The sequence below is a fragment of the Heliangelus exortis genome, chromosome 2, assembly GCF_036169615.1.
Source record: "Heliangelus exortis chromosome 2, bHelExo1.hap1, whole genome shotgun sequence".
NCBI classification, from domain to species: Eukaryota; Metazoa; Chordata; class Aves; order Apodiformes; family Trochilidae; genus Heliangelus; species Heliangelus exortis.
This window is the reverse complement of record NC_092423.1, coordinates 53889781-53901793: the sequence shown is the minus strand read 5'-3', so window position 1 is coordinate 53901793 and position 12013 is coordinate 53889781. Positions and strand designations below refer to the sequence as shown.

Below are 12013 nucleotides of genomic sequence, written 5' to 3'. Positions count from 1 at the left end.
GCCATGAGGCAAACAGTGATATTGTCCTTCTGTGCCTTGGACAAGCACTCTGATTTTTCAGGCTGAAATCTCTGAGGCCTGGGGATCAAATCTGATGATTAATAAATACCAGCTCCGTTCTAGTGCAGGCTGGCTGTGACTGAAAGACATTCAAGCACCCCAAGGCTGTTGTGTAATTTATAGGCACCAAGTCAGTGCCTGTAATCTAATTGCTGTGGCCATAGTGTCAAATGAAAGATTCATTATCAGACCTGGCACTGTTTGGCACAGAGAAGAGCAGCAAAGAAGACTGAAATACAGCTTCTTGCCATTAGCAGCAATATGATGTGCTTGGAAGTTGGTTAGCCAGTTGCAAGCATGGAAGAATGGAGCAAAACCAGGGAAAAAAAAATAGCTGCAGTTGGTTGGAGATTTGTCATATGAGATAGCAGCGTCCACAGAGCCCAGCTGCTTTAATTGCTGCTTACTTCAGGAATGACAGTCTGCTAGCTAACCACATACTTACAGCCTTATCGGCCCCTCGAGACCTTGTATACATCCCAGTATGGGATGGCCATGGTTTTCGTTCAGGAAATATGCTGAGAACCTCAGAAATGTATCCACCAAAAGTATACAGAGCACATTTTTCATCTCGGTGTGTGTACTTTTTTACAGTGTGCTCCCACAGCAAGTGATTTTTAATTTATGCATCCACCTGGGATGTGAAGAGCCTTTTTCTGACTCTTACTCTCTTGTTTAAAATCAGTTTCTGCTCTGGCCAGGTTTCAGTCTCTTTGGAGGATGAACTAGAGGCTACATTACCCTCCTCCTTCTCCTCATTAATTTTTAAGGTGGCAGAATCAGTCCCCAGATTGATCCCTGGGGCATCACTTGCCCAAAAGGTTGCCATTCACAATTGTTAGCTTCTGTTTGATTTTTTTCATGTCGGTTCAACATTTGCCCATAGCAACTTCTACCCGCTCCAGATATGCCTGACCTTCAGCTTTCTCCTTTGTGCTGCTCCACACTGAAGTTCTCCTCAAAGTGCTCATAAATCACATATACAGCTTTTTCCCACCAATGTGTCTGATCTTACTACTCTGATAAAGTCATGCTAGATTTTTGGACATTCTCCAAGACTTCAAACATGTACTTCAGCAAGGGAAAAAATTGAAAGGAATATATTTATGTCTGGTTACTAAACAGCAGGAGACAAGTTCCCAGTGAAGTTTTCTTTTTTATTTATTTTTGTTTTCACAGCTTTGAAATAAGTTTTCTTTGCATCTTCTACAAACAGTGTTTTTCACTGAGTTATGGAATCCTGTCTTTCAGACAAGATGTTATGACAGTGCATCAACACTCCATATGCAGGAACACTGCAAAGTAACTCTTTGAACACACTGGACTCACACTTAAAAGATGAAAACTGGCTTAAGCCCCAGGCCTGCACATAATTACAGATCTGCTGAACATTATAGACAAGCAGCTCAGCATCTTTGGTGTGCAGTTGTGTATGTGCACAGGTCCTTAAGTTATCAGTGTCTTAAATAGCTTAGTGTGAAACTGATCCTCTGCTTTTCAGCAGCTTTAAGTCTTACTAAGTCCCTGCAGCAGGACATGTTTAGCAGGAATTTTTTGTGATCTTTATTTTTATTTAAGGTAGTCAGCTTTCTATTGGGAGCTCAAGATTTTTTGTTTCAGAGTTCTGCTCGCCAAAGACCTATTTATGTAACTAAATGCAGGCTCCTAGTGGCACCGTGCCAGTTTGTCTGGGTGGTTTGTTTTGGCAACAGTAGCAGCACTTGGGTGAACTTCTGCTGAGGGACTCCAGAAGAGGATTTGATGGTGGTCCAATTTAGCAGTGGGCTTAGGAAGGAGGTGGGGGCTGGAAGGGAGTTATTCCCTCCAGTGCTCTGTCATCACATCAACTTGGTCATTTTGGTGCTAACTTTGTATGTTAGAAGTACTTTTTTAATTAATTCTCTCTTCATAAAAATACAAGCACATAAGCTGCTGCCAGCAGAAATCTATCAACTGGGAATAATTGTGGTTTTTAGAAAAGATCTTGCAGAAAACTTAAAAATCATGATCTTCTTTATTTTATACACCAAGAGACTGGAGTTTAGGGAAAGGGGGAATAATCTCTGTGGTCAGAAATGCAGCTGTTAGATTCATACCTTAAAAGTCAAACCAGCACAATTAGTCCTAATCTTCCATGAGAGGCAGTTGTACCAAAAAAGCACGTATGCTATGGCAAACCCAGTCTAATCATGGGAGGCAGTGAAACTGGAAGAACTTGCCTTTTAAAAGAGGACTTGAAAATACATGCAACTCTGAGCTCAGCCATAAAATGGATTTTTTAAATTTTATTTTATTTTATTTTCTCACCTTTGTGGTGGGATGCCTCATTGTTAGCAGGGACAGGGCAGGGTGTGCTGTAACAAGATGCAGAATTGGCAGCTTTGAACAAATAATTTCTTATTTTTGCTTGGACTCTTTCCTCAGGTCATTAGTGTCTACATACTGTCCGTAGGCTTGGCCTATGTGTATATGAACAGTGATAGTTAGCTTCCTGCACTGTGCTATCCTGAAGTCACTGGGGTTGCACAAGTGCAGCTGAAAGAAAGGTTTGCCTCCTTATTTGTTACTCTTATCCCAATTTTATAGTTGCTGCACTAAATCCCAAAGGTACCACATCCCCTGCTTATACCTGCTACTGTCCCTTTTTTCTCCATGACTCTCCTGGCACATTGACCCATAAAAAAGGTTTCCAGAAGGTAATAGTTACTTCTCTTTGTAACTGTGCAACTACACAACCTTACTCTGCAATAAGTGTCATGTAAATCAAAATAGCCAACCTTATGCTGAAGGGTTGTAAGTTGCCACGTGTTTGTGGTGGTGTGTGTACTGGTACCTCAGAGCATCTGAGGTTTGGTAGCTTGTTTGCACATCCAAGTCTGTCATACTGCAGGGAATGAACTATTTGGAGGAGCGTCGCCTGGTGCACCGGGACCTTGCTGCCAGGAATGTCCTCGTTAAAACTCCTCAACACGTGAAAATCACGGATTTTGGGCTGGCAAAGCTGCTTGGTGCTGACGAGAAGGAGTATCATGCTGAGGGAGGCAAGGTAAAGTGTATTGGAGAAATGAGGCACTGCATGTTCATCTGTGTTTGTGCTTGCACCAGAGCCTTAAGCACAGGGGGGAAAAAAAAAAAAAAAAAAGAGTGGCTGGGCTTTTCAAAGCCCTCAGCTGCTGTCTCAGCTTGCTGCCTTTGAAGACTGTGGGAGTCCTCTGAAATCAGCTGAAGCAGCATCAGGCCAGTGGGACTGCAGTGGGAGTGGAGGTAGCAAAGCAGTGAATGCTTTTGAAATTCCCACCCAGAATGTCTGGGAAAAGGCAAGATTTTTTTTTTTTTTTTTTTTTTTTTTTTTTTAAATTAAAAAAAAAAAAAAGAAAGAAAGCAGGGCTGAATTAATCAGTGCAGCCAACACCAATAACACCATTTATGAAGAGAAAGGGAATGCTGTATATTTATAATATGCATAGCAGAAGAAAGACCTGTCAAACTTGGTTCAACACGCCTTCGTGTTGTACTACGTGCTGGTGGAGGGAATGTGTCCTGCTGAGAAATTAGAAAGAAGCTGCTTGCAAATATTGCAGAGATCATAAATGGAAACCATATGAGTGCAGATCAGTCTGTCATACGGCCTGAGATTGGATTTGTGTCCTGTTATGATAAGAAAAGATGAAAAATATTGTAATTTGTCTGTTCAGAGTATTGTAAGACTAATTTGTAAGAGATATTTCTATTATGCCTAATATTTCACAATTTCCCAGGTTCAATATAATAAAATAAAATAATAAAAAGGGACTCAAAAGTTGCTTGGACTGACACTCAGATACTTGTGCTGCTTGTTGGTTTTTTTTTTGGTTGGTTTTTTTGCTTTCTGCAACAAAGCTGTTGGTTTAAACACCACCTGGTGGCAAATATTGCTGATAAATTTTGTGTAAGCCTCTTATGGTTCATTTGTGATTTTTCCTAGGTTCCTATTAAATGGATGGCCTTGGAATCAATTTTACACCGGATTTACACTCACCAAAGTGATGTCTGGAGTTATGGTGAGTCTAAACTCATTTATAATTATTGCACAAGTGGTGAAAAATTGCAGAATTTGCTAGTGACTACACAGACCTTCTTCCTTCCTTTTATGAGAATACTAAAAGAATAAATGTAAACAATGGACCCAAATAACCTATTCAATAAAATAAAGTTCCCATGAAATTGCATTCTAGTGAGGCTTAAGATGTTTTGCAGAATATGCTTTCAAATTACACAAGCTCTTTGCCAAAAGGGGCTGAAGCTTCATGTGCTGAAGTTCTGCTGAGGCTTTTCTTCAGCAGCTTCATATGAAATATAACTGGGCTGAAAATAAAACCACATAATTGGAGGTAGGACTTAAAACCATCAGCCGTGCTGCTGTTAATCAATGTAATTCTGCTGTGACCTAAAATGGCTTTGGCATCCTGCTATGCAGAGAACAACTCTAAAAGGGAATCAAAGTTATTAGCTCCTTAGATATTAACTTTATGTTTGGTATAGTTTGTAAGCCAGCTTGAAAGAAACAAGAGCAGAAAGGGAACTTCTTAAAGCAACTTATTCCAAAATTTCCACGGACCCTTGTATTCCTGGAAAAAAATTAATACAGATGGTCAGATCCTGTGTACGTTAGAAAAAGTACAGCCTCTGGTCTTTTTAATCCATTTATGTATCTTGGCATCCAAAATCTTGTTTTGTATCCTAAGCTACCAGGCAGTCACAACAGCTACATCACGAGTGTATGTGGCAAGTCAGCAAACAACACTGAGGCAACTGGTTTACACATCTTTCAAAAACTGGTCTTGCTCATCTCCAAAGAGATTGTTTTCAAACAAAAATACAACTTCCATTTTTAAAACCACTTGCTGGGTTGGAGTCTAGAGACTGTAACCTGCATCTCCTTTTTGTGAGTCTGGGAAGTTTGTGAGATGTTCAACACTGAGATACTAGCTGAGATTTAGAAACAAAACAAAACAAAACAAAACAAAACAAAACCCAAAACAAACAGCAACAACAAAAAACCAAAACCACACAAAATGTCCCCCCTAAAAAAACCTTAAAAATGAAACCAGGATGAATACAACCTATTTCATTAATTTGTCTCTCTTCAAAGTATTGGCAGAAAATGTTTTTCCCTGGTGGGGCTCTGGCAATGCAGCACCTCTGGGAAAGCCTTTTTTCCTCACCACCTCCCTGCACCCAGGGCAAGCACCCTGGCTCCCAGCAAAGCCTCTCTCATCGTCTTCTCATCCTGCCTGCAGGTGTGACAGTTTGGGAGCTGATGACATTTGGGTCCAAGCCATATGAAGGGATTCCTGCCAGTGAAATCTCCTCTGTCTTGGAGAAGGGCGAACGTTTGCCCCAGCCTCCCATCTGTACCATCGATGTGTACATGATCATGGTCAAATGTGAGTTCACATTCGGGGTTGTGGGTGCTCATCTAAGTCAGTGTTGTCTTTGTTATGTCACATTTGTATATGGTGTGTTCTCAGTGACTGCACAGAAATAGGGTTAGGTGAAGGGAGTGGTGACACCAGAGTGTGCTCCCGCACCTTGAGCTTTAGCTAGGAACACAGAATATGGTTTCATTTGTCACTAATTCGGTCGGGTAATGTTTTTTCACCATTCACAGCACTGGCTGATATTCTCAATTATTTAAAACTGTTATTATCAGGCAGTATAAATCAGCGTAACAACACCCACTTTACTTGATACTCTAGTTTTATATGTGTAGAAAATAAAATTAACACTGCTTTCTTCTCCAGTCTCCCTCTTAGTTCAGTAAAGTCCAATTATATGCCTCCCCCTGCAATCACACACACAGATCATGGGATACTTTTACCAAAGGAGTGCTGTGAGCACAGGCATCAGCCATAATGGCAGATGCACACGTGTATCAAGAGTTCTGCATCTGATTTTTGGATGGCTCTTTTCCAGCACACAGATGTTGCTCTGAAGTAGCACAGGAGCTAGGAGTCTCTCAAGTACTTTTTGGTCATTGTTACAGTACATCAAAGGGATTCTGAACCCTAAATTCATTTTCCATCTCTATCAGCTGCTAAAATGTTGGATTATTATCTGGCTTACTGTGCATCTCTAGACCATGAGTGCTGCATTCCTGCTCTCTGCCCTTTGTGTTTGTGACGATGCTGGTGAAAAGCCCACTAGGTGGCATTTAAGACCGTCTCACCGGAGCAAAATTTAGCTATTCCTGAAACAGGAAGCAATCCACTATTCACAGTACTTTCAGGGAGTCCTGGAGTGTCCCAGTGTTGCTTTGTCAGGACAGTCATGGCACGGGGAGAGCCCAATCCTGTGCTCACCAAAGAGAACAGATACTGGATCCAGGTATGTGCACCAAGCTTGGGAGATGCCCAGACCCACAAGCAGTGTCCTGGAAACTCCTCCCCATTGTTGATGAACCCTGCTGACACCTCATCCCTGCCAACTTCTCTGCTTGCAGCAATTATATCCCAGATCTTCAAAGAAAATACCTTCAGGGGCTCGGCTTTTGCAATGCTCAGCAGCTCCATCCATTGCCCTTCCTTTGGGTTAGTCCAGATGCAGAAAGCATGATATTTTTCCAGGCATCTACTAATGGGGTAATTGTTACTTCTAGAACACCACCAGTGGAGAGTCCACATCCCCTTTCGTACTGTTACACTGAATTTAAATGCAAGAGCATGAGGATCTGAGGTCTGAGTCTTCCTTTGGCCACAGGACTTGGCTGCACACCTTTCTCTTCTCTGATCACCCCATATTTGCAGGCAACAGCACAGACCCTGTTGAAGCTGCTATTTTATCTAAACAAATTCTGGATTTCCAGTCATCTCTTTCATAAACTGAGAACATAAACCAAAATGTTCAAAGTTATTGCACAAAAAAAATTTTTTTTTCTTTTATTAAGAAGCAGTATTTAAACATATGCAACTCAGACATAAATTCAGACGTAGTAGATGCTGCTTCTACGACAGTGGTAAACTTCCAAATGCTCCAAAAGCAAAAAGGATTTCTTTCTGAATTAGCAAGGGGTCATATTTCTACCATAGTAAAAGGTCACTGACAGTGATGAGATTTTTGTCTAATGCTGATTTCAGATGGCATATTATCACTTCATTTCTCTATTAGGATAAGCTGTTTCTTGTGAGTTCCTCCAGACACACTGAACTTGGCCTTTCGTATTTTTAATTTTAGACACAAGGGCCTCTACATCAACTCGTCTGTTTGTCGATAAAAGAAACTGTGGGTTTCCTAAGTAATCTCACGAGTTAAACCACCAGTATCTGTATTCAGAATCTCTTCTAGCATTGGTCCACCCTAAGCTGTAGGACTTGGTTTTGTTGAAGTCCGGTTACTAATTAAATACAGTTTAGATATGGTTAATCTTTCAAAATGTCCCCAGCAAGGATGTTCAGAATTTTGGAAAATATCTGGTACAGAGGGTAGCTTCTGCTTTAGTCTTCCCAGAATTTCGTGAAGCAATGCACTGAGGACTAGATGGTCAAATCACCACACATCTGCTGGTGCCCAATGAAGTCATTCTGCTTTCCCTTTCAAGAGCTTTTTCAGAGCAGCATAATTTGGACTGTTCAAGGCTGGCCACCAGTTTTATATCCTCAGGACTGATGCAGCTTTATAGCTCAGGTGGGACCTGCCTGCCCAAACAGTAATAGGCCATCAGGAGACAGCCTCAGCCTGGACCTCTTCCAACAAGGGTTTTTATTATCTCTTTCATTCTTTCCCAAATTGCCAAGATGCGCATTTTGAATGCTGAGATTCACAGCAGTTGTTGGTAATTAACTTTTTATAGCGGTCCCTTACATATAAATCTTTAAGAGCATGTATGGTGCCAGTCTTTTCTCTGTTACACTTTATTTTAAGCGTGTGTTTTATCATGAAAGCAACTTTATTTGTGTGGTGCATGCCCTGTCATCCCTGCAGGCTGGATGATCGATGCAGACAGCCGTCCCAAGTTCCGTGAACTGATAGCGGAGTTCTCAAAAATGGCCCGTGACCCCCCGCGCTATCTCGTTATACAGGTACTAAACCCAGTGGTAGGAAGATGTCTGATGGCATTTAACATGAGGCCCAAAAGGATAAGCAATACATATAAAAACATATGATATGGATAATTTACTTTCTGGGTTTTAGCACATCCAGCTAGAACCACACACAGAATTTCAAGACTGATCACTGTTTTCACAGCGGTGGTCTCAGTAACAGTCCATACTGCAGTCCTGAGAGGGGAAGAGAGTCTGGTCCTCATCAAAATGCAGATATTTTGCAGCAGCATAGACAGAGATTGCAGGCCCAAATACCCGTAAATTCTTGGCAAATTTGGTTAAACACACAAATTAAGATTTTTACATCTTGGACCTCTTGATATATTACTTCGTGTCTCTCAGAGGAGAGGATAATGAAGGTTTGAAGGGAGTCTGCAAGTTCACTGTCATGATGATTTGTCTCACAGGGAGATGATAGGATGCACCTGCCCAGTCCTACGGACTCCAAGTTTTATCGCACCCTGATGGAAGAGGAGGACATGGAAGACATAGTGGATGCAGATGAGTATCTCGTGCCACACCAAGGCTTCTTCAACAGCCCCTCAACATCTCGCACTCCTCTCCTGAGTTCATTGGTATGAAACTTTTCTTCTGTGGAAACACAAAAAGCAATTTTAAAAGTGAACTGTTTCTTATACTGTCTGTATTTTCTTTCTCTTTTTTAAGAGTGCTACTAGCAACAACTCTGCTACAACCTGCATTGACAGGAACGGGGTAAGTGGGATGACTTTTAAAAAAGGAGAAATTTCTGTGTGGATTAGCTTCTACAAATCAGTCCCTTTAAATTTATTTTCTCTACTTCCAACCTAGCAGGGGCACCCTGTAAGGGAAGACAGCTTTGTCCAGAGGTATAGCTCAGACCCAACGGGTGCTTTCTTGGAGGACAGCATAGACGATGGCTTCTTGCCAGCCCCAGGTAAGTACCTTTCCTCTGTTTCAATCCCACAGCCACTCATTCACAAGCCATTTTCTTGTCAATATAATTGTCCTTCCTTTTCTGTAGAAAAGAAGCAATCCAAATGCTTCCTACCATTTTTGCTTGGTAAATGGGAGTGGAAATGCACGTGCATATCCCTTTCTTAGACTTTTTTTGTCTGCTTCTGGCCCCCTCTCATTTGGGTTCTTTCGTGAGCTGGGATCTTCATGTTTGCTATGTGGTGCCAGGGAGTTTGCATGCCTGGTCATATGTTTAAAGCTTTCTACCACCCCTGAACTTTAAAAAATATCCTCTAAAAAGGTTTCACAGCTTAAACCATTTTAGCAATATGAACAGCTTTCTGGCATTTTGATTGCTTTCTGATACACAGAAGGCAGCTCATGGTTTCACGTGGACTTAGAGCGTAGGCAGTTGGAGAGTGAGCCAGTGAGCGCTGATGGAGCTGATACTGGGTTATGCAGCCAGGATGCTTTGTGCCCTTAAAAAAACCTAACCAACCCTTCCTAGAATACACCACAGCTAAAAAGGGTGAAAGACTCTGCAAGGGATGGCATTTAAGTGAGATGTGGAATCTCTGTTACTGCTAATCTTGTATTTTCTAGGCACTTTCCTCATTTCTAAACATTTTCCTAGGGAAATGGCTTCTGGCAGCAAAGCTCCCTGGCTGCGATTTCAGAACAGTATCTGGGGTGTAGCCACCCACATATCACTAAAATCAACAGTAGCTATCTCTCTCTCTCTCTCTTGTGGTCCAAGCCATCTTTCTGCTGCTTTGCAGACTGAATTCCTGAAAGTGAACTTCAGGTCAGCTTGTTTGGTGCCCTGGCACAGCAGTCCCTGCCTTTGGCTCTCTTCTGCTTCAGGAAGTTCAGTGAGATGCTGTGCATGAAAAGCTGGTGTTAGCTGGGTTGAAATTAAACCTCAGGTGATGCAAATGGCTGCATTCATTATGTGTCCTCATTTTCCTTCCTTCTCATTTTTATTTTCTTTTTATTGCAGAGTATGTAAACCAGCTGGTGCCCAAGAAAACGTCTGCCTCAGCAGTCCAGAATCCAATCTACAACAACTTCTCACTGACAGCAAACTCAAAGGTCCCCACAGACTCCAGCTACCAGAATTCACACAGCACAGCTGTGGACAATCCTGAGTATCTCAACACCAACCAGTCTCCACTGGCCAAAACAGTCTTCGAGAGTTCTCCATACTGGATCCAGGCGGGCAACCATCAAATAAATCTGGACAATCCTGACTACCAGCAGGACTTCTTACCAAAGGAAACCAAACCTAATGGTCTCTTGAAAGTTCCCGCAGCTGAGAACCCAGAGTACTTGAGGGTAGCAGCACCAAAAAGCGAATACATTGAAGCTTCAGCATGACCATAGGGAACTTCTTCTTGCAGCAAGGCAAGCCAGACTGGGTGAATCGCCTGGCTGCTGTTAGAACAGACTCCAGCTCAGAGGAAATGGTGACTGCAATGAATCAATAAGCACACCTTTCTTTTTTCAGCATGGAGGCTGAAACTGCAAAGCCTATCTGATGGTAGTTTGGGTCTTTTCTTGCCCAGTTCCATGTAATTACTGAGGCCCATAGCCTGCTCTCGGATGCACGTTGAGATGGAGGGGGATCTTCTGGACAGAAGTAAAAAAGATACATTCCTTTCATTTTTAAATGATAGCATGGTAAGAAGCCACTCTGGGACGAATTTAAGAACTGTATGCAATGTACAGTCAAGATCCTTTCTAAGTCTTTATTTTTATAAGTGCTTCTAACAGAATTTTTGGATCTTTTACGAGATGAGATGCTTGTACTGCTGGTCTGCTATGTGGTGCTCAGATCACCAGCAGGAAAGAAAAAAAAAAAACAGTGTTACTCAATGGTTTTCCAAAACTTCTGGTACAGAAACAGTTTTTCTAAACCATCAGATTTTTACAAATTAGATCCATATAATGTTTGGCATGAAGAGAAGTGCATCTGAGGAACGTATGGGAAATTCTGCCCTGGGCAGTATGGAGTGGATCACTCCGGGAAAAACTAGCACAAAAAGCAAAATGGCACAACACATCACCTACTGACCACTACTGCTAAATGCTGACAGGAGGAACTCACCTCAAAAGTCATGGTTATAAAGTGCTCTCTAGTCTGTTTTCTGATGGCCAAGCACAAGACTTGTTTTTTCTGATCACTTATGTAGCTGTCAGGTTGTCAAAATGCCTTTCTTCTTCGACAAAACTGTTAAAGATGTTGCTGTAACTGAAAAATGAAGTGTCAAATAATGTTTAACAGACTTTAATTAAATGTCAAGGAAATGCAAATTGTGGCAATTTGGAGCATTCACGAGACAGTCTGGAAGAAATATAGTAAATTAAATCTGACAAGGGCAAGAAATACAGGTAGCTCTAGCCAAGCAGTTTTATTTCCTTTCTTAAATGGGATCAGAGCAGAAATCATTTTCCCTTTTACATTTAGCAAAGAAAAGAGGTATATCAGTGTTAAGGTTTACTCACTTCAAGGCAAGATACTGCCAATTGCTGTACCACGCCAGGGCAGAGCCTGGGGATGGTTGGCTGCCCCTATCCTGGAAGGGCAGAATGGTCAGTGAGAATGAATTGAAGAAAGTAAGAATAATCTGGAGTAATAATCTCTTCTTTTCAGAAACACAGGAATGCCTACTGCATCTGTAAATACCCAGCAGCATCTTCTGTTATCAGTGTGGAATAGACAGATGAGGCAAGGCAAAGATTTTAGCTTGATGGTATGAATCTATCACAGCAGCAAAAGCAGACACTCTTTCCAGGGACTTTAGATAGAGAACTTTAGATTCTTCCATCATTAATATTTCTTACAAATGTAGGAGTAGTAAAGTGCCTAAAGTGTGAATTTAGTCAATAACTTAGATGCATCCCACCAGAAGCCTTGCAGTGCCATTTTAATCAAA

At 41.6% G+C, this 12013-nt stretch overlaps 1 protein-coding gene across 2 annotated transcripts in view; it reads left to right on the top strand.

Moving 5' to 3' along the window:
• Positions 1-11390, top strand: part of EGFR (epidermal growth factor receptor) — a 155216-nt gene extending 143826 nt beyond the window's left edge. Inside the window, exons 21-28 of one of the 2 annotated variants that reach the window (XM_071736205.1) lie at positions 2951-3106; positions 4025-4100; positions 5340-5486; positions 8020-8117; positions 8549-8716; positions 8808-8855; positions 8952-9057; positions 10078-11390. In XM_071736205.1, coding sequence (XP_071592306.1) covers positions 2951-3106; positions 4025-4100; positions 5340-5486; positions 8020-8117; positions 8549-8716; positions 8808-8855; positions 8952-9057; positions 10078-10454 — 1176 coding nt within the window. In that variant the 3' untranslated portion in view covers positions 10455-11390. The remainder of the gene's footprint in view (positions 1-2950; positions 3107-4024; positions 4101-5339; positions 5487-8019; positions 8118-8548; positions 8717-8807; positions 8856-8951; positions 9058-10077) is intronic. The other variant, XM_071736204.1, reaches the window with a different exon arrangement.
• The last annotated feature ends 623 nt before the right edge of the window (positions 11391-12013 follow it).